Here is a 23,684-nt window from a genome sequence, read left to right as displayed (position 1 = left end):
CCCCCCCCCCCCCGTGCCTCCAAGTAGTCATGCCCCACACTATGCTTTCAAGAGGACACACATAAAAAAAATCAATCTTGTATCCTTCTCCCTATTGTGCTCTGTGGAATACAAATGACTAAAGCAAAGAAAAAAAATTAGTAAATTCCTGGTTTAGATCTTTAGGGGATAGAAGGAAGAAACATAAGAACCACAAAGAAGGAAAGTCATGATAAAATTTTTTTAAAGTTTTGCTCAGTACGCCTCCAAAGAATTTCACATTTGATTATAAAGCTAGTCAGGGCAGCAAGTCATTAAAACTCCAATTGCCTGGACTGCATTTTTGATGGTGTGTGGCTATTAGAATCTTTCCTGGCCTAGTTTTTTAGTCCATACAGAAAGCAAACTGCCTCTCAACAAAATGAAATATACCGGGAACCAACTGTTTATATAATAGAAGTAACAAAAGGAACAAGAATCTCTATGCCTCACATTTTCATCTTTCTAAATAGTTCAACAATCTTACTACAATATTTGATCAGAAATATAACTGAATAGAAGCCAGCAGCATGAAATGGCAAAAATGTACAGAAGAATATGCTTCTTTAGGAGAAAAGGATCTGTCCATGGCCTTAGAGTAGCTGCATATCAAACAAACACAACAGAAAAAGGCAAGAGACAAGAAACCAAAGACAACTACACAATAATGGCAAGGAACAAGGCATGTGAGGGACAAAAGAGCTCACATTTAGAATGCCTTGGAGGCTAGTAGAATTTTTCCGTTTCCACAGGAAATTATGTAGCTTGAGGCTACTGACTACCCTGATCTCTTACTAGTACATGAATGGCTTATTAAACCTAGAACATATCTGTTTTAGTTAACTTCTGGGCAGGGAGGGGGTTGGGGGGGAAAGAGAACAAAATGTACTTAAATGCTGAATTTTTTCTCCAGGCTGAATGCCTTTCATCCAATAAGACATTCAAAGCAGTGACCCAGCAAATGGATTGAAAAAGCAATCTTCCGTCCCAGTGCCACATTATCATTCCTATTCAGTATTCTCCATGAGATATCTCAATCAGCTGTGTGTAAGTGACAACGCAGCCCATTGCTGGGTTAATTAAACATTTGACTTTAACACCCTCCCCGTCATTAAGCAAATAAAAACAGATAATTCAAACTGCACTTCATCCTCAGGGTACACAACACACATGTCAAAATTAAGAGAGTCCAAGGCCTCTGGGGAATTCTGTTGGGGGCTATAATCAGTTTAAATCTTATCTGGTTTATCAATTATTCTATTGATTAAACCAAACCGGTTATATACAACTCCTCTGCCACATGGGATTGATGTCAGCAGAGCAAGAAAATAACTCCAGGAGGTTCCAAACTGATTTAAAAAGAGACCAACAGACAGACCAATAATAGTCGATTATTACATACCAGTGATCCATATACTGAAAAGTTGATTCTTAGTTTCAGGCGGGTGAAGTGAACTGTTTCCAATCACTATGTCCCCCTACCTTAGAGTTGGCTTGAGTAAATTTATGTCTTGGAAGATCAACATATTTTCTACTGATTTAAACAGAAGCTACCATGCCCAGCAGCTAAAATATTTTATAGATACTAACCCTAAACTGTAACAGAATCTCAAACAAGGAAAACTATTTTTTTCTTATCTTCTTCTTACTTGTCTGCATGTAACCAGGAACATGCAGGGATGAGAGGGGACACGCTTGAAAGTGGATTCTCCTAAAAATATGTAATCGCCCAGCCATTCCGGTATCCTAAAACACCATATTCTTGAAAAAAGAGAATCTAAGAAAGTACAAAGACCTTACCATAGATACAGAGTCATGGTTCCTCTTACTAATTCCAAAGGTAAACATCTTCAAAGCTATTAATAACAGTGAAAATACTGAGCCGCATCTCAAAAGAAATGTTGATATCTACAATCCCAACATATTGCATTTCTCCTGGATTTTTTAAAACACAATTTACTCTCCTGCCCAATTCATTGCGTGATATCCTTCAAGTGTCCAGAATGCTTAAAACAAGGCCATGCCCTACTGTATATGAGAAACCTACTACCAAAAGCGGGGGCGGGGGCGGGGGCGGGGGTGGGGGGGAGGCTACTATACACCTGCTATTTGTACACTTGTACCTATACTCTTCAGAAACAAAATTTGTTTACTGCTCTGTTGGCACCGCATGTGCAATCAACCATAATTTAACTTATCTCCTTCAGATTTTTTGTTTTCAGGCAGACTAAGTAAGAAACCTGCATTAGCATGCTGTATTCTACACTCACCACTAGAAATACTGAGGGTGCTATTTGTAATTGTATTCTTTTTAAGAGGTTTGTTCTCTGCAGCTGTTTTCTGCTTGCAGTGTATTTTGTGTAATCAGCACATCATCATAAATACATTGGCTGTTCCCCTGAGGGTAGCTGTCAGTGTTTAATTTACAGAACAACCTGGCCAATGTGAATTTTAACACTACAGCACTATGGCAAGGAGTTACCACACTCTGTGAAAAACAGGTTTCAATGAATTTTTATATGAAGAGCTGGTCCCATGACAATTTAGGTTCTAGAAATAGACTGTTTAAAGAAGCATTTTATACCTTGCATGCAATGGACTCTTTCCCGTTTGTGGCCTTAGAAGAAGCCCTAACTACCAAACCACAAGTGGGCACTACCAACTCTAGAAACAAGGATTGAAAATCTGTGCTCTACCAGCAGGAGGCACTATAATAAATGTTACCCATCTCTTTTTTAAGCTGTATGTAAAACTACCAAAAACAATACTGCTCCCTTGGAAGGTGTCTAAAGGAAGAAGGGAAAGCCATTAAAGAGACAGACTAGTCTGAAATATGCATATCACTCTTTTGGCTGAGATGAGTTATATCTGATGTGAACATCAGTGTACTGCTCCTTAGGGCTGCTATTATGCCAGGCCTCTAGCTCAATGAAAGGGAAAAATACATTCAACTAATGGTTGCTCACAGTAGCAATGCCTCAAATTATATGCATAGTGCCCTGGTACATAGGTTCTCCATAACTGTCTAATAAATAAATGACTCTAAGCTCCTTGAGGACAGGGCCTGACTCTTAATTTATGCCCAATTCTCTGTACAGTACCTGGCACACAGAAAGTACTCCCTCTATATATGAATTAAATGGGATTGTGGCTAGTTGTGAATGGCAATATTGTTTGTTAAAGCTTTAGATCTACATGATGTCAAAATGCATTTTCCCCTTACAGCCTATATAGAGCACACATCATATACTTCAGTCATTTTTATCAAAGCCACTTGTACAAAAACCCTATGTAGTTCCATCTTACAATAAAAAACTTGCCTACACAATATTAGAATATTTCAAACTTATATTTTTATTTTAATAATGATGATTATATAGGAGAGATTAAAACTTTTATAATACTTTGTTTCTTTCATACAATAAAATTAAAAGATCATTTTAAATGCTCAGAAAGGTAACCAGTAGCAATTCTCTATTCATAAAGTAGTGGTACATGCACACATACACTTTCTACAAATCAGGGGATTACACATATTTATTTTTCTGGTAGGGGCTATTTTACAGTTAGAATGCCTAGAGCTAAACTGAATCAAAAGAACAGTTCATGCTGAGTTCTACTCAGTGTGTTTGCTTTTAAAGCTGTATAGAATTATACTTTTCATGATGTTTTACAAAAATCATCAAATTATTTTTTTAGGAAAAGGAAAGAATTACCTATTTCACTTCTGAGAATTTCAAATTTGCCCAAATTTATGGTACAGTTAAATTTTAAATGATTAACTAGAGCAACAGACATTTGTGGAACTTGATCTGATACTGCTATACTTAAAATGTTTTTCTCTATAACAATTTTAAAAATTTTATAAAGCATAATCACGTATAACAAAATGTGTTAACACTCCTAAACTGACTGATCGGTATTTTGACAACCAGGAAGAAATTTTAGTTAAGAACCCAAACCCTATGCCACTCTTCCCTTCTGTGATGTGAAGACATTTCAAAAAGGTAATTCTTTTGTGTCATATGGAAGGCAAAATAGGAACATGATCCACTGACTCAGTACATTTGCAACTGTTTTCACCCATTAAATTAGAGATGAGAAGTTTTAAATTTAATTGAATATTTACAACTTAATACTTCATAAAAAATTGTATGCCTAATAAAACCTATCTTAATTTTTAATGGAGAAATTAATCACATTCTTCCTTCTTAGATTTAGAATTACAAAAATACATCCTGAGACCTTTTGAACTAAACAGGACGGGGTTAGACCGAGGTCACACCAGATCAGAAGACTGTGTTCTCTCTTCCCAGGAGACCACGGAGTAGTTCCATAGGCTGCCATTAGATAGCAGCACAGTACACACCATCAGTCATATCTCCCACGGTCTCTCCCGGTAAGACTGGAACTATCTCAGTTACACACACACACACACGCTACACACACACACACACACACACACACACACACACACACACACACACACACAGATTCTAATTCAATTAGTGCAGTCGGCAACTCCAGAAAAGAGTAATTCAATTAGTGCATTGTGGAGCTCTACAATACCTCTAAGCAGATGTTCACCATCTTCAGGAACTGGAGTAGGTTTAAAATACCTGCACCACTCAGATACGCCACTACATTATGTCATTTGTCAAAGTGCTTACATACGCTTTTCTGGCTTCAAAGAAAAGGTGAGGAAACAAACCCAGGCTAAGTTCCTAGAGATTTTTCTATCCCCTCCCCTACAGAAGTATTTGAGTTTTAGGCGGCAATAATTAAATTACATACTCTGAATTTAACGTTCAAAACAAGATGTTTCACTGTATACTACACTATTACACACTTTTGCAGCACTACCTCCAGTTATGCATGCCACATTGTAATGAGGACACTGTCAAGGTGGAATGCACTTACAAGGAAAGACAACCAGAATGATAACGCCCTCCACCAAAATAGGAGGTTATGAAAATGGCAGGTATGAATACTGATATTTTCCAAAGAAACCCTAACAGAACCAAGAATATTCACCCTGGGAACGGAAAATATAAGCAACGTGATAGCCATCCTCAAACACAAATATACAAACATGAAAATAATTCCTTTATATTACTATGAAAGGTAGACTTCTAATCACTAGGTGAACAAAAAGTTTGACTCCTTCTTGAGGGAACCCCTTCTTATAGAACCAACACTGAAGAAGAAAACAAGATGCCTCAACAAGTCCAGCTTGCCAATAATGGCCGTGATCAGAGATTACATGACCCCGTGACAAACATTTCATAAAGGATTCCTCTATGTGACAAAATGTCCATGTATGTCCCTCCCAATTCTGAAATTCTAAGATTCCATGAATACACTGATTTTTGCTCATGAGGCAAGCCTGGACTTTAGGTAGTAAGGCTAATCATTATCATGGAGGTGTGACTGTTTAAAAGCCCATGGGCGGAGGCATTTTCACAGTAATTGATGCACTAATAATATAACAAAAGAGGAAATTCTGCACACTTTCTCTGTGTTAAGATTTAGGAGATTTCATAAATGTACATATTTATAGCCTTATTTCTTTGATAAGCGCTTGCATAACTCTTATTCTTCCCACATTGAACAGAATGGTTTGTTTTTATTCATCCTCAAGAAATCAGACAATGAGAAATCAATTTCTGTGAGAATGATTTTTGAAACCCCCCGTCCCAACTGAGTCAAGAGAGTGGGTTCTCACAGCACAGCTGAAATGCATATCTACATCAATATTTATGCTTTAAAAATAGAGAGCAATACTTAAAACAACAGTAATTAATTCTCAATGTTTCTCCCTTTGGTCTTGCGCTGTATTTTGTAAGTGAAAACATAATTCTGGGTACAGGAGAGCAGGACATTATTTTACAATTATTATCTCCTCTCTTTCCAGCATGACCTCAAAGGAGGGAATTAAGAAATGTCCAAAATGATTACCACCATTTTTCCAGTGCATTTCACTATGTATTCGTGATAGAGAGCAGCTCTCCTGCCTTTCACATTTGTAGACGGAGAGAGCTAAGAGAAACAAATGTCCTTTAAAACCATCGATAATGTTAAAACACACACACACACACACACACACACACACACACACACCCAAATAGTGTTAATTCAAGTACTTTCAACACAAACTCCTACTTTTTCATTCTCCAGAAGAATTACAAAATATCATTCTCACTTAAAACTTTACTGGTAAGGTCTATGCCCCAAAATGGATTAAGATAACAGCACACATCTATTAACAGTGCTGTTTTCTTAAGAAGAAAATTTTTTAAAAAAATATTTGTTGTTTTAAGATAAACAAATAGCATCTTAAAACAAATAGCAATGGAAAACACATTCTACAACTAGAAAATATTTACCAAGAAAACTATGGTTTGGCTTTTGCAACCAAGATTTTCTATTCATGTGCCATTAAGTTGTACTAATACAAACATAATGGTTCTTTCCATATGACCTCGTCATCATCAACCTTACAATAAATATGAATTTTGCACATTAAAAAACGATATTTTTCTTACTGAACTTCTAAGTCTTTCATAATGAACCACTTCCTAAAGACAGTGGATAATTAGAGCAATAAATAACATAGCTGCGTTAATTCTGACTTCACTGACAATACTGTTATGTAGTTGGCTATCAGTTTAACAAACCATGTTATCCCATCTCTTATCTTTACCCACTACTGCCTTCCCAACCTCCTGCCTCCAAAAAAATAGAACCAAGACCTAAACCAATTCTTCCTAAACTTCCTTATGCAGTGTTCCATAAACCCCCAGATTAATGAGCTAACCCAACTTCAGTCTGCTTTTGCCCATGCCTCACAGGCGGCACTTCTATTCCAGGGTGAAGTTTATTTGGCTCCATCAGCACCACTTCTCTTTAACATTGTCCCTTTTCATGCATTTAAGGCAACCACCTCCAACCCTATCAATGAGAGCAGACAAATGGGGGAGAAAGGAATGAACTGCAAACACCTCAAACAAGAGAGGTTGCTTAAAAAACCAAGTGTCACATTCTGACAGTTCAATATTTCATAGCCAATACAAGGAATGTGCAACGACACTGCAACTTTAAATCTTTTCCTCCTATGTCAGTCTCTCTTTCTCTCATTGTAATGCCAAAGGGAACAGCAATCAGAGTGGAGATGTTCAACGTGATAGAGGTCAGGACACCATCGGATCAACGTACCAGAAACACGACCTTGTTTATTTTTTTTTCCACAGTATTATTGTTTACAGGGTGCTTTGCTCGTGTACCTTGTGGTTCTTAGCTAAAAGATGAAATTACAGCCCAGGATGAAGCGCTCAGGCACACATCCAATTTGTGTTTCCATCTCAGAAAACAAAAAGCTTCTAAGGCCCTCAGGCTGCCATTCAAACTTGGAGGCTGACATTTTTAACAGCATGAACCAGAGACTGGCAGAGAGAATGATATAATGCATTTCTGACTTGTCAATCAAAGACCTCACCTCTGCTGTCTTGTAAACAGTTGGGGGCCATCTAACTACATTCATAAACCTAGGGAGAGCTTACTGCCAGCTGGGGTGCTGGAGCCACATGCTCTGGCTTCTATTCGCCAAAATCATGATTCAGTTTTATAATCTCACTGTAAATAGTCCATAGGCACATTTCCAGGACTACTGGAATAGAACCAGAATAGGGAATACAAAAGAGATTTTGGTCAAATACTGTGTTATTTTCAAGCTGTTGGAATCCTGTACCCATTTTATCCTCATTTTACCAATTCCCCCCAAAGGACTGCACTATGCTGCAACTGAAATGCTTAAAAAAATTAATGACCTGCCAATTTAAAAATCTAGGAGAAATATACAAATATTATACCAGAAATTTCCCTTACGTTTTATTACATGTTAAGAAACAGGCACTCCCCCCAAAAAACACGGCTCACGCAAAGGGTAGAAATTGCAATGAACAATAGCAACTATTTTTTAGTAAAACTGATCATGTGTTTTCATTCAAATATAAAACTTTCCATGCTACACAAAAGCTTTATATTTACTAGTTGGAAATAGTGCTCTCTCTATATTCATGTGTGTGTGAAACATGAAAACAAAACAAGTACTTATCTCTTTACTCTTCCCTTTCTGTTTACGACCTCTAACACAAAAAAATTAAACCAAATCAGGCTAAGACCTGAACGTTTTGCTGAAGGATCATATAAGAAAATGGATATACTCTTTTTTAATGTCAGTTTTACAGGACACAAAATTCCAATTTAATTCATATCAAGACACAGATACTAGGTTTGCAACAAAGGTCTTAAGGATTTGAATGGTACACCTGAGAACTTTAAAAGGCGGATGACAGATAACCCAACAGGGGAAGGTACGCTGCAACATGCTGTTCCATAATGATGTACTACATCCTAGACCCAAATAACTATTTCAAAATATAACAGACTTGGTCTCCAGAGGTCTGGGACAGAGAATATAGAAAATCTCAAAGCTACTCAACATCACTCTCAGGAAAAACAAAACTCATGGGTATCACCTCCCAATAGTAAAGTATTGCAATTCTTAGAGGCCTATGCAGCTAAACAAGTAAAGAGATGGGTCCCCCCCCCCACCCCCCACCATGAGGCTGTCATAAATAACCTGGGTTTCTCTCTTCGTGAAAAATGACAAAAAAAGTTTCCTGAATGCTGCCGATGTACCAAGACTGCATATCTTGACAGTCCACATAAAATACCAAGTCTAGAAACTAACACAAGGAAGGACAGCAAGACAATAAAACACTACCACATAAAGCAGAATAGTGAAAGAAGGTACAAATAGCTGTGGCAGTCACAAAACAACCAACAATGATTCCTGAAGAACAGAGAAAGAACTCCTGTGATACTCTGGCCTCTACTCAGCACAAAAAGGAGAATAACAAGAAGGTAATCTTGGAATATAAAGAAAGTAATACATACTTCTTCAGAGGATACAGGTGAGTCTTAACTGCCCATAGCAAGAATTTGTCTGATAAGGACAGTACATCCACAGAGGCTCCCATCACCCTTAAAGGTTTCATCAATTCCTTCCTCCAGTCTGTGCTTCTTACACTGAGGCAATCCCAGGCCCCTTGGCGTACCTGTACTCTCCCTTCTGCCATCAGAGGTCATGTTGAATTTAGAGCAATTAGGGAAAATCCAACATTATTTAACATAAAGGGTAAGCCCACTTTATGAAGAGTTTAATTTTTCAGAACCATTAGGGAAAAAAAAAATTTTAAAGGAAATGATTGTCTCACAATAAAATGATTTTGATTTGGTTTACTCTAAACATTAGATAATGTTGCACATTAGCCTGTAAATGAACATTACCAGCATCACAGGCATGTCAAAATACTCAGCAATGGAGGAATCTATTATAACAAAACTTGAAATAACTGGAGTATTTAAATAACCAAAGTGGGCATCTTAAAAGACAAATCGATCCATGGGCACCTGGCTGGCTCAGTCGGTTAAGCATCTGACTTCAGCTCAGGTCAAGAGCTCACGGTCTGTGAGTGAGTTTGAGCCCCGCGTCGAGCTCTGTGCTGACAGCTCAGAGCCTGGAGCCTGTTTGGGATTCTGTGTCTCCCTCTCTCTCTACCTCTCCCTCCCGCCCTTCCTTTCTCTCTCTCTCTCTCAAAAATAAATTAAAAAAAATTTTTTTTTTAAAAAGACAAATCAGTCCTAATGATTCCTCCAAGAAAACCTATTTCCAGGATAGAGTAAAATGCAGCAAACTCAGTTCATCTCTCCTTTTCTTAGTGAAATTCATACAAACTTTGCAAAGGGTAGAAGCTGAACAGTAAATTCCAATGTTAGCTAAAATGTTTTAAAATCTACAATTATACTTTATTTTTAAGAAATGATCTTCAATAATATATTTCCAACATCTTGCACATGTACTTTAATTTTGTGCCTCATCAAGCCTGAAGGGTCACTTTCAGTATGCTTGATGAATTCTACCTTCTCTAGACTGTTGTTTATCACTACTATCATCATTTTAATTTTCCCAGTGTCTATTCTTCATAAAATAAGGATAAAATGCAATAAAATAGTCAAATAATTGTTCAAACATACACTGCTGTGTTGATAAAGATGCTGAATCATCGAAACCAAACTGTTTACTGGCTGGCATTGGCAGTGCCACTATTTAATAGCTGGAAATGTGCATTTGTTCATCAACAAGAGTCCAAATTCAGCATACAAAATCCAATTCAGAGGGTATCATCATAGTGTGAGCTGTATGAAAGCCAAATGTATAAAATTTGAAGACTACCCATAAATCAGATTCAGCGTGTTTTCCTTGTTTCCATGTAAATGTGTGGTCTTTGAAATGTTTAATTATCATGACTTCTTTCTGAATGCACAACAGTAGTGTGTATGTATGTGTAGGTACCACTGGCAATTCAATGCTTTCACTTCTCCCACTTTATATATGTTATTTGATAGTTTTCTTCAAATTATTTAAGTCATTTGTTCCGCAAAAAATCCTAAAGCACATACTTTGTATCAAGCACTGTACTTGACATTGAAAATATAAAATGAACATAATCCTACTCTCAAGAAACTCAGTCTAGTGAGGGAACAACTGCAAAAGCTTATCAGTGCTATGACAGAGGTATCCATTGTATGCCCTGGGTACAGATGCTCCAACGAGATTAAGGGGGAGGATGAAAAGATCAGTGAGGACCTTTATCCTAGAGGTAAAACTACTTGAGTTGAATCATGAAGATTAGTAAGTAGTCAGGTAGATAAACGTGGGAGGTAGGAGTTAGTTAGGGAGGACAGGTGTTTTCTGTAGGGTTCTCCAGGTAGAACAGAACACGCAAAGACACAGATATATATAAGAGAACATAGCACTTTTGGAGAACTGTAAATTTGAAATGGCTAAGAATTACGTGAGAGGAAAGTGGTGGCAAGCCAATCAATTAAGCCAACTTCAAACTACGTTCAACTTACAAACATGTAAGCAACTGGCCATGAGATAAAAACTGACTAAAATCAATGTAACCAGCTGATAAATGTAGAATTTGAACAAGAATATGACATAGTTAAAATCTGGAAAGTATTAGTTTCAATAAAGTGGTAATATCCACAAGGACACTTAAAACATTTCTTTTCTGTGGCACAAAAACAGTCACTCAAACCGATGAAATAGAATAGAGAACCCAGAAATAGACCCACAAACGTATGGCCAACTAATCTTTGACAAAGCAGGAAAGAATATCCAATGGAATAAAGACAGTCTCTTCAGCAAGTGGTGCTGGGAAAACTGGACAGCGATAAGCAGAAAAATGAACCTCGACCACTTTCTTACACCACACACAAAAATAAACTCAAAATGGATGAAAGACCTAAATATAAGACCAGAAGCCATCAAAATTCTCAAGGAAAAAGCAGGCAAAAACCTCTTTGATCTTGGCCGCAGCAACTTCTTACTCAACATGTCTCTGGAGGCAAGGGAAACAAAAGCAAAAATGAACTATTGGGACCTCATCAAAATAAAAAGCTTCTGCAGAGCGAAGGAAACAATCAGCAAAACTAAGAAGCAACCAACAGAATGGGAGAAGATATTTGCAAATGACATATCACATAAAGGGTTAGTATCCAAAATCTATAAAGAACTTATCAAACTCAACACCCAAAAAAACAAATAATCTAGTAAAGAAATGGGCAAAAGACATGAATAGTACACTTCTCCAAAAAAGATATCCAGATGGCTGACCGGCACATGAAAAAATGCTCAACATCACTCATTACCAGGGACATAAAAATCAAAACCACAGTGAGATACCACCTCACACCTGTCAGAATGGCTAACATTAACAACTCAGGCAACAACAGATGTTGGCGAGGATGCGGAGAAAGATCTCTTTTGCCCTGCTGGTGGGAATGCAAACTGGTGCAGCTTCTCTGGAATACAGTATGGAGATTCCTCAAAAAACTAAAAATAGAACTACCCTATGACCCAGCAATTGCACTACTAGGTATTTATCCAAGGGACACAGGTGTGCTGTTTTGAAGGGGCACATGCACCCCAATGTTTATAGCAGCACTATCAACAATAGCCAAAGTATAGAAAGAGCCCAAATGTCCATCAATGGATGGATGGATAAAGAAGACGTGGTATACATATACAAAGGAGTATTACTCAGCAATCAAAAAGAATGAAATCTTGCCACTTGCAAGATGGAACATGGATGGAACTAGAGGGTATTATGCTAAGCAAAATTAGTCAGAGAAAGACAAATATAACTTCACTCATATGAGGACTTTAAGACACAGAACAGATGAACACAAGGAAAGGGAAGCAAAAATAATATAAAACCAGGGAGGGGGACAAAACATAAGAGACTCATAAATATGGAGAACAAACAGGGTTACTGGAGGGATTTGGGGAGGGGGGATGGGCTAAATGGGTAAGGGGCATTAAGGAAATCTACTCCTGAAATCATTGTTGCACTATATGCTAACTAATTTGGATGTAAGTAAAAATTTTAAAAATTAAAAACAAAAACAAAAACATTTCACTTCCTTTCTGCTCTGTGCTGACAGCTAGCTCAGAGCCTGGAGCCTGTCTTCAGATTCTGTGTCTCCCTCTCTCTGTCCCTCCCCTGCTCGTGTTGTCTCTCTCTCAAAAATAAAACATAAAAAAAAAAAAAAAAATTAAAAGAAAACCATTTCCTTTCTTATTTCTACTTGTCTGTATTTTCTACAATATTAAAATTTTAATTTTTGTATTTTGTAATTTTACAATAAAATGGAATAAAAAATATTTTAAAGCTAAACTGCATTTGCAAGACATGCCTGTGTGCATATATCCACAAATGGAGGTCATTCCAAACTGAAGGAAGCTAACATATGATTATCTTACAGTGCAAGGATTATGGGCGATATTTTCTTGTTTATATATTTACCAAATAATTTATATGTTCTACAACAAACAATAAATTGGTTTTATAAGTAGGGGGAAACGTGTGTCTCCCCACCCCTGCCACACACACACACACACACACACACACACACACACACACACAAAATAAAAGCATTTTTTATTTGCCACTACATGCTAACTCCTAATGCAAAGACTATGGCTGGGATAAACATAGGTCAAATGTCAACATATACACAAAAAGAACCAAATTCTTTATTATACAGAAATTATGCTGTACTGAGATTATCCATATACAATGCTGTGGAGGAGGCCATCACCTAGGGCTAGTAAGCATTTTTGTCATGGGAAAATTTTCCTTATGGTGTTATTTTCTGGTCAGATTTGAATGTCAGTTTACATTCAGGGTGATAATCCATATTGCCATTTAACCTCAACTATAAAATGAAGTCTTCCATACATACATATACATACACACGGACATTTTGAAAAATGCTTAATTTTCCTAGTATTGTTCCATGGTAGATGGCAAGATTTAGTGGATCTCTAAATATTCTTTTTTTTTTTTTTAACGTTTATTTATTTTTGAGAGACAGGGTGCGAGCGGGGAAGGGGCAGAGAGGGAGAGGAAGACACAGAATCCGAAACAGGCTCCAGGCTCTGAGCTGTCAGCACAGAGCCAGACGCGGGACTCCAACCCGTGAACAGTGAGATCATGACCCGAGCTGAAGTCAGTCACCCAACCAATTGAGCCACCCACGTGCCCCAGACCTCTAAATATTCTTAAACAATAAAATACACTGTCTCTCCTAAAGTCAACCCCAAACAATTTCAACCTTTGACAAGGGACCGTTACTAATATTAAAATATTATATGGTACATTTAGCTCAAGATTTCCTTAAAATGTCATAGCTATACTTGACACCTGAAATACTGTAAGGCCATATAAATCTAGTTATATTTTTAATGTTACAATTTCTCTTCTCTTTCAATGTCTAAAGAAAATAAAGAATCTTAATTACCCAGTTATTTTTAAGCACTTTCTTTCTACTGCTCATTTTCATTTAATATCAGATCATAAGATCACCACTTGCTGAGGATGAGCAAACGATTCCATGAAATACATCCACTGTTAATCAACAGAAATCCTCTTAATTATCCATATACTTTCCAGGACAAACCAATGGAATGATGAAAATGAAAATATGTTCAAATTAACCACGTCCTCATAGAATCCATTTAAACAGTATTTTCACAATCTTTTCTGTGACTAGTTTAAAATGCGTGATGTGAAATGTTAATTAATCAAACCATCTCAATGTTGCCATTTCCATATGAGTTACTGAAGATAACCCAACAAACTAAATAATGACTCCAAGGCTCTTCTTCTTCTGTTGTCATTGAATTTTGACTTTGAAGGTACTTCAAACTTACTAAAGAAATGACATAATTTCAAAGAAAAAAAATATCATGAAGCTATTACCAACTCACTTCGTTACACACATTTGGCAATATTAGTAAAATGAGTATTCCTTCAGGGATAATCACTTTGAAGAAATACTTGGCTGTCTCCCTTCTTTTCTTAAGTTTTAAAATTTAAATTCCAGTTAGTTAACATACATTGTAATATTAGTTTCAGATGTAATGGTGATTCAACATTTCCATACACCACTCCTTAATCCCCATCATCTATTCAACCCATCTCCCACATCCACTTCCCCTCTGGTAACCATCAGTTTGTTCTCTTTGTATACTTAAGAGTCTGTTTCTTGGTTAGCCTCTCTCTCTTTTTTTCTTGCTGCTTTGTTCGTTTGTTTCTTAAATTCCACATGAGTGAAATCATACGGTATTTGTCTTTCTCTGACTTAGTTTGCTTAGCATAATACTCTCTAGCCTTTAGCTCCATCCACATCATTGCAAATGGCAAGATTTCATTCTTTTTTATGACTGAGTAATATTCCATTGTGTGTGTGTGCGCGCACACGCATGCACGCACGCACGCACGCACACACACAAATATATACACATACATACCGTATCTTCTTTATCCATTCACCAGTTGATGGACAGTTGGGCTGTTTCCATTTGACTGTCTCTTTTAAAGTTAAAAATATGCTTTATTTTATGACACAGCAATTACATTCTTTTTTTAGAAATGTTTATTTATTTTTGGGAGAGCGCAGGTGAGGGAGGGGTAGAGAGAAGGGGACAGAGGATCCCAAACGGGCCCTGTGCTAACAGGCTGACAGCAGTGAGCCCGATGTGGGGCCTGAACTCATGAACCGCGAGATCATGACCTGAGCTGAAGTTGGACACTGAACAGACGGAGTCACCCAGGTGTCCCGACCCAGCAGTTACATTCTTAGGCACTTACCAAGAGAAATAAAGACACATGTCCACAAAAAGACTTGTACAAACTGTATACAGTAGCTTTATACATAGTAGTCAAAAAATGGAAATAATCTAAATGTCTATCAATAAACAGATAAATTGTGGTATAGTAATATAATAGAACATATTCAGCAATAAAAAAGAATAAATTACTGATAAACAACAAAATGGACAAAACTCAAAAACATATTGGTCAAAAGAAAAAAGACACAAAACAATGTATGCTATATGAGTGCATTTATATAAAGCTGAAGAACAGGAAAAAAACAATCTTAGTGGCAAATCAGAACAGTAATTGCATAGGGGGGATGAGTACTAACTGGAAGGGGGTACAAAGAAACTTTCTCAGATTATGCAAATATTCTATGTCTTGAGAATGAGGTTACATAAATGTATAAATGTCAAACTCAGTACACTTCAGATTTGTGTGTAAATTTTACATTAATAAAAATCTAAATAAGTAAAATAAAACCCAAACCAGAAAGACGTAAATGTACTAGGAATGTTTTATTCTAGTAGGAACAGAAAAGACGTAAATGCTGCATCTTGCTAATTCGTCAGCCAGTAATATTGAGCATCTGTGCACACTGACCCTGTCATAGAATTATTGAATTAATAGAATAAAACTGGTATATAAGCTCATGTCTTCCATTTTTGCTACGTAAGACATAATAAGAAAAATAAACATTCACACCTACAGTAATATTGAGAAAAGCAAAATTTTTTCATCAGTCCCTGAACCAAGAGTAGGCTCCCTATGATACAAAATTGGGCTATAAGGAATGAAAAAAAAATAAGAATTTATTGAACAGTATATTGCTTTATAACAAGGTGAAAACAGTGTTTGCTGAAAGTCTCCAAACCTATTCTTCTGTACATTTTCCCAATAATATAAAACTCATTCATGTGCCAGACACTGTTCTAAGGACTTAACATAACTCATTTAATGTTAACAACTGTATGAGATAAGTACTATTATTATCCCCATTTTCCCAATTTAAAAAACTGAGGTATAGAGAGGTCAAGCACTTGCCCAAGGTCACACACAGACAGAGCCAAGCACAAGTCTCAAGCAGTCTGGCACCAAGGCCCAAGCTCATAACCACAACACTACAAAATAGCCTTTGGCCTGCTTTTCTAAAATGTTTCTTAAGCACCTCTTTTCTGCCTGTGCCACACAATTTCACTCCTGCAATATACTTCAAGGTCCATACACCCAATTTATTCCTGATTTTTCCAGCAAAATCACTAAATCAACATCCCTCCAATTATATTCCAGAAGTGGTAACTTACAAGGAGACTAAAAATATTTTTTAAATAGGTATTTGTTGATTTTTAATTAAGAGCTAACAGAAAGGGACGCCTGGCTGGCTCAGTCAGTATAACATGTGAGTTTTCATCTTGGGGTTGTGAGTTTCAGCTCCATGTTGGGGGTAGAGATTACTTAAAAAATAAAATCTTAAAAAACAAAAAAGAAAAAGACCAAATAGAGAAAGTCCTGAGAGTGACAGTAAATTGCAGAATTCTTTCCTACCTGACCTGAGATTCAGACTGCTTTAGATAAAATGAAAATTTGAATTTTTTTGGTATCTTGGTGTGCAAGTCAGATGATTTTAACTTATATGCTTTAAAAAAATTTTTTTAATGTTTATTTATTTTTTGAGAGAGAGAGAGGGAGGGAGAGGGAGATTGAATGAACAGGGGATGGGCAGAGAGAAAGGGAGACACAGAATCTGAAGCTGGCTTCAGGCTCTGAGCTGTCAGCACATAGCCCAACAGGGGGCTCGAATTCATGAACTGTGAGATCATGACCTGAGCTGAAGTTGGAGGCTTAACCGACTGAGCCACCCAGGTGCCCCTAACTTACACAATTTTTAATCGCATGTTATTTAACACTGTCTAATATAGTTCAAATCATTCCCCCCAAATACTAAAAATCACTCTACAGAACACTGTGAAGGTCAACTGATAAATACAAAAGATTGCTTCTGCTTTCAAGGAATTTTCTAGCCCAACATCTCTCATATTAAACTAGGATGTGGGTCTAAACCTAGGGTCTACTGAATTCCCAATCCCTACATCCAGGGTGAGAAGAGGCATGTGGTAGTAATGCAGTAGTATCTCACTGTGTTTGCCCAACCCAAAGTCACAATGACTTTTTTCTCCCTCATTTTTTCCTATTAGTTTTGTAATTTTAGCTTATATATAGGTCTATGATCCAATTTGAGTTAATTTTTATATATGGTGCAATGTAATAGTCGAGGTTCATTATCTTAGACATAGATGTCCAATTGCTCCAGCATGATTTGTTGAAAAGATTGAGACCAATGCATCTTAATGTAACAGAACACAAAAAGTGTGTACGTTTTAGATTCTATACTGTAACTCATCTTTAAGAAATTACAACTAACTGGGGTGCCTGGGTGGCTCAGTCGGTGAAGCGTCTGACTTCAGCTCAGGTCATGATCTCATGATCCATGAGTCAGCACAGAGCCTAGAGCCTGCTGCGGATTTTGGGTTTCCCTCTCTCTCTCTGCCCCTCCCCTGCTCGCTCTCTGTCAAAATCAAAAACAAACAAACAAACAAAAAAAAACATAAAAAAAATAATAAAGAAATTACTAACTGAAAAGGGTATTAAAGCACCCCTCTCTTTTTAAACTATATATCTGTATGAGGCTGGATACTTCATATATTTCGACCAAAACACCACAACACAACAGATTGCAGAAACAGAAATGAGAATCCAGCTGCCTTTCATTAATCCAGACATTATTTGCACTAGCATGTAACGGATTTATTACAGATACTTTAATAAGTTAATACTTAAATTTTTTCTCAGTTCTAATTTCAAATAGTGACTATCAGTGCATATAACCCACATAAACAAAAGCATTCTGCTGGCCTCAATAATTTTTTAGAATGCAAAGGAGTTCCAGACCAAAACCAAACGACCACAATCTGTCTCTTCAATTACTGAAATCATCCTTGTGATAGCTAGAGTTAATACATCTAAAGTGGAAATCAAAACTTGTGTTTAAGTCCTTTCGACAGCTTACTGCTCTTCTTAGCATCAAGACTAACCTGGCCCACAAATCCTGCATGATCAAACTTCCCAGTCTTTCCTAGCTCCATTCTCCTCATTCTCTAAAATAATAGTGTTTTTTCAGTAGAGGCCTTACATGCAACAAGCTCCACCAGTCTCCAGAGCCTTTGCATTGCCTCTTCCTTAAGCCTGAAATGTGTTCCCCTCCCCTCTTTTGCCTAGTTAATTCCTACTCACCCTTTAGACCTTAACTCAATCAAACATTACCTGATTTTCCTTACCCTCACCCTCAGGTTAGATCAAGTTCCTCTTTTATGTATTCTTACAGCTCCTCTATATTTCTGTGATAGGATTTTTCAGTTTGGGAGTTAATACTTTGAGGATTATGTGATTTAATATAAATATAATAATCATACACATAACTATTAAATAAAATTTTGCCTATGTGCCATATGCAGTTTTTCCCAAGGTCAATAGTGCTCATTAGATTCTCAAAGTAGTCCGTAACACCTGTGTAGTGAAGGATTAACCTTATCAAAGATAGGCATGGCCTTTTCCTTTGGCTATCGGGAAGTGGTATCTAGGCTTCTGGAACTTCTTACCTAACAGAAGTGTCTTTCTTCCTGCGGCTTCTGGCCATTGGACAAATGGGATTTAGAGTGGGGGCTCTGAACCATACTTTATCAATTCCTATCCAGAGAGGAAACTGAGGCAAAAAGCATTAGTGTGACCTACAGGAGGGGCTAGAGACTAACAGTCGGCCATGCAGGCAGTTTGTAATTGAGCCCCAACAAAACTGTAGACACCAAAGACTTGGGTAAATTTCCCTAGCTGGTAATACCCTGTGTTGTACTGTCATATACTGTGGCCAGGAGGCAGTAACGCCATTCCTGAATCCATGGAGATAATGACAGGAAGTTCTATATTTGGTCCCCTCTTGAATCTGCCCTATGTGTCTCTTTCCTTTGGTTAATTTTAACCTGTCTCCTCACCCTGTAATAAATTCTAAGAGCTTTCAGTGAGTTCTGTGAGTCCTTTTTAGTGAATTCTCAAGCATGAATGTGGTCAAGGGGACTCCTAAACTTGCAACTGGTGTCTGAAATGAGGGCAGTCTTGCAGTGACTATTCTCTTGGAGTTTGGAGTTTGGCTAAACTTATTACAACCCAAACAAGATTAAAAACCCACAGGTTAGACCAGGAGTTCCTCAAAAGCAGAAACTTTATCAATATGACATGTGGTAAAAAAAATTTACAATATTTGAAATAAATTGATAGGAAAGTAGCATTCTCTAACAGTAATAGTGGTAATGTTAATAATAATGAAGATGATAAAAACAGCAACCGTTTACTGCACGCCTTTACTGCAGTCTCTGTTTACAGATGAGGAACACAAGGATTAGAGTGAAATGGCTTGCTCAAGACCATACTAGTGACAAAGACAGTATGTAAGCCCTGATCTAACTAATTTTAAGGCCTATGCACTTTCCTATATTGTATCTCCTAAGACAAGCAAAGGAAGTTTAATATTCTATTTTGCAAAGAACAAATACAAATATCTAGCATTATCACCACTAAAATTGTATCATTAAAGACTAGCAATTGTCAGCACAATCCAAAATGTGGAACACTTAACTTTGTCTCTTCTAAGACGATAGTCTACGCATTCTGATGCTTACTTATAACTTGCCTTTGGAATTCTTCTAAATAGAATATGAGCTACAAAGGTTAAAAACAAACCAAAAGCTAACTTGTTGTGTATTGCTATCAAATGCTAAACACAAACTGCAAATACCTGAGGTGGATAGATAACATTTCTACCAAGAAAATATATAGTACCCAGATTTGTAAGCTACGAGCATCAAGTGCTTTCTTACATTTTTCTCTACAAATTTTTCATTCTCTCTATAGATTTCTTTCACATCCTAGAACTGTCCTGATATTCTCTAAGAAAGGCTGAAGGGAACTAGAATCTGTCCGTTCATGCAAGACAAGCTGGACTGTTTCAAGCTAAATATTATACTCAAAGGTCTTTAAAAGGCCTTTTCACCTTGAAACTAGACTTGTTAGTCAAGAAATAAATAAACACAGATCTTACCCCAAAATATATATATAGCTGTATAGCAACCAGGAGACACTCTGAACAGAGCACTTTTTATTTTTAGTAATCATAAGAAAAACACAACGTGTTCAGGCAACTGGCTGTAATTAATTAATCAATTACATTAATTGGCTTTATGTAGGTCCAGAACAAACATTACATAATAAACACTATTTGTTGAAATTACTTTAAAATTCACTATCATACTTCCACTAGATATGAAAACAGTCAAGTTGTGCTATGTCAATTCTGGCAAACCAATCACGATAATAAAATTGTCTTAAGAGTGGAATGGTCTGGGTCTACATTAAAAAATAATAATTAAAAGAGTACTGAGTGATGTGAAATACAGGCAATATGAAGGAGAGAAAGTGAACATAAGTAGAGCACAAGAAAGAACGAGGACACGCTAATGAATCAGACATACACACTAATGCCCGCAAATAACCCACAGAGACAGAGAAAGTACCTGGAAAGCTGTGAGTGCGCCAGTCCCTGGGTTATACAGGCATCGCAGCGAAGGCATGCTGTCCGCCAGGCTGGAGCAGCCCAGCCACAGAGACCTGGGCATAGAGCACTGCAGAGAGAGGACAACTATGAGATGGGACAGTATGAGACAGGATGGCACAGATTACAGGAATTTTCAAAGCTTGGCTGAATGTAATACTCCAGTCGCAGCTGGCCTTTATGATAGAAACATATTCAAGAAACATACTGCTTACAAGTTCTAACCCCAGAGAGAACCTCAAAAGGGGCACTAGTGGCCAAAAGGCAAGGGGAAAGAAAGGAGGTTACAGATCAAAGAAACAAATATCTAGTGAAATTTTTTTCTCTGTTCTTTTACGTAGGAGTCCAAAGGAAATCTACTTCTTAATCCAATAATCAATTCTTTTTCTCTCTACACCTCAACTCATCTCCCATGAATTCACCACAGGGTGAGATACTGCACAGACTAAACAGCAAAAGGAACCCTTCATGGTAGCATTTCATTATTAGGAATGGTAAATTAGAAAACAAAATACAAGAGAAAAGTTGGTGTTTTTTAGAAGGTGGGGAGGAGGAAAAGAGAAAGTATCATACCCCCACAGCTTTGACAGCGACCAACTCTGCACAGTTTGCATATGTTTTATGTATCTTGTTAGTCTGCTATTCATTAACCGAAATGCATAGTTACCATAGCAGCTGCCTCTTCATCTTTCCAGATGGATTGGGGGGCGGGGAGGGGGGGCAACTCAAACAGAAGGGAAAACAACAAAGGAAGAGAGACAAGGATGGAAAAAGAGAAAGAAAGAGAAAAAGAGAAAGAACCCAAAAAAGTTACTGGTATTAAAACCTCCTAAACAGGAAGTTATGTGTGAGTATAAATATACACAGTGTATTCAGTAGCAAAAAAGAGTAGAAATGATTTCTAGTAACATTAATTAAACACTATCAGTGTTACTGCTCCTATAATCTTATAAAATAATATATCTTTTAAAAGAATTTTTACATGCTTCAAGTTTCTCTAAATGTATCCCCACCGGAGGTTTGGTCCATCAACTTGTGTGCTATTACAATCTAATAGTACTAAAAAAACTAAACACCTGATCATATGTAAAAACAGGAATACATATTTTAAAATATAGCAGTCAATACACATAATATTAAACTTGAAATTATAACTTTTGAAATATTTAGTATCATGGGACTTTTTTATTCTTTTTTTTTAATGTTTATTTATTTTCAAAAAGAGAGAGAGAGACGAGACAGAGCATGAGCAGGGGAGGGACAGAGAGACAGGGAGACACAGAATCCAAAGCAGGCTCCAGGCTCTGAGCTAGCAGCACAGAGCCTGATGTGGGGCTCGAACTCATGAACAGCAAGATCATGACCTGAGCTGAAGTCGGATGCCCAACCAACTCAGCCACCCAGGTGCCCAGGACTTTTTTATTCTTAAAATACCCTAGTTGTAGAAATTAATATTAGGAAACAAAACATGGTATTTATTGCTCACACTCCCTATAATTGATATAAGAAGTGTGCAATGCAAACGACTCCAAAAAATGATCTGGTCTAGATCCTGCTTTCAGGTCATTATTTCCTCATTTTACAATTAAGGTGACTGATACCCAGGAAAAATTGAAGTATTTATTCATGATCATGAATTTAGAAAGCAGAGAAGTAGGTACGGGAAAACTGGCCTATTGCTTTTTAAGTGCCCTGCCTCCCTCCATCCATCCCTAGGTCATAATGCGGAGACATGAGACTTCAAAGAAGGGTATCTGCTAAAGGCATCACTGGATAACACACCAACCAAAATAGCTACGCTGCTTTCAACTACTACAACAATCTCCTGACTTTGTTCACTGTTCCCAATGTTCCTTCACCACAAGCTATAATCCATCCATTTTATGAAGAGCAACTAAGTAGAATAATTGTGTTCAGCTTACTATCATGTCACTCTCGCCAATAATTCATAATGGCTCCCTCTATCTACTGTATGAAACCCAAGCACTCTGTTGATCTGATCTTTCCCTACTGCCTACATTAACACTTTCTCTGTCCTTCCAATTGGCCCTGGCACTCTAGCTAATAACTAACTTGATATTTTGTTCAAATATCCATCTTACTCCCATCCTTTGAACCTGTAATTTCCTTCTCCCTTTCACCCTACCAATGTACACCTCCCATTTACTTCAGCTCTCCTTAGAACTATTTATACTAATTTCAGTCTCATTCAGTAGGCCTCAGTAGCAGAGATTCTCATATTGTCAGAAGGCAATAGGGAGAAGAGATTAAGGGGGAGCAGGACAAAAAAAGTTTCTTTCTCCCTGAGAATCGCTGTTTTCATATTACTGCTCTACCACAGAGGTTATAAAGTTCTTCGCTAAAGTATTTTTTTAAATAAATGATGTTAAAAAATTTCTAAGTCTAGGGGCACCTGGGTGGCTCAGTCACTGGTTGAGTGTCCAACTCTTGATTTCAACTTAGGTCATGATCTCACAGTTCGTGAATTCAAGTCCCGCATGGGGCTCTGCACTGACAGTGCAGCGCCTGCTTCAGATTCTCTCTCTCCTTCTCTCTCTGCCCCTCCGCTGCTCACTCACTCTCTCAAAAATAAACATTTTTTTAAAAAAATTCTAAGTCAGAGGTGTCTGGGTGGCTCAGTTGGTTAAGAATCCAAATCTTGATTTCAGCTTAGGTCATGATCTCAAGGTCATGGGATTGAGCACCACGTCAGG

The 23,684-nt window shown here is 37.3% G+C and overlaps 1 protein-coding gene across 7 annotated transcripts in view; it reads right to left on the bottom strand.

The window, feature by feature from the left end:
* BTRC (beta-transducin repeat containing E3 ubiquitin protein ligase) overlaps positions 1–23,684 on the bottom strand; it is a 182,198-nt gene that overhangs the window by 98,359 nt on the left and 60,155 nt on the right. For 3 of the 7 annotated variants that reach the window (XM_042907590.1, XM_042907588.1, XM_042907589.1), the window contains one exon: positions 20,933–21,040. The exons of the other annotated variants lie outside the window; for them this stretch is intronic. In XM_042907590.1, the coding sequence (XP_042763524.1) occupies positions 20,933–21,040 (108 nt within the window). The remainder of the gene's footprint in view (positions 1–20,932; positions 21,041–23,684) is intronic. 7 annotated transcript variants of the gene reach the window in all.

Source organism: Panthera leo, chromosome D2 (genome assembly GCF_018350215.1).
Source record: "Panthera leo isolate Ple1 chromosome D2, P.leo_Ple1_pat1.1, whole genome shotgun sequence".
Classification (NCBI taxonomy): Eukaryota; Metazoa; Chordata; class Mammalia; order Carnivora; family Felidae; genus Panthera; species Panthera leo.
This window is presented reverse-complemented; position numbering and strand designations above follow the sequence as displayed.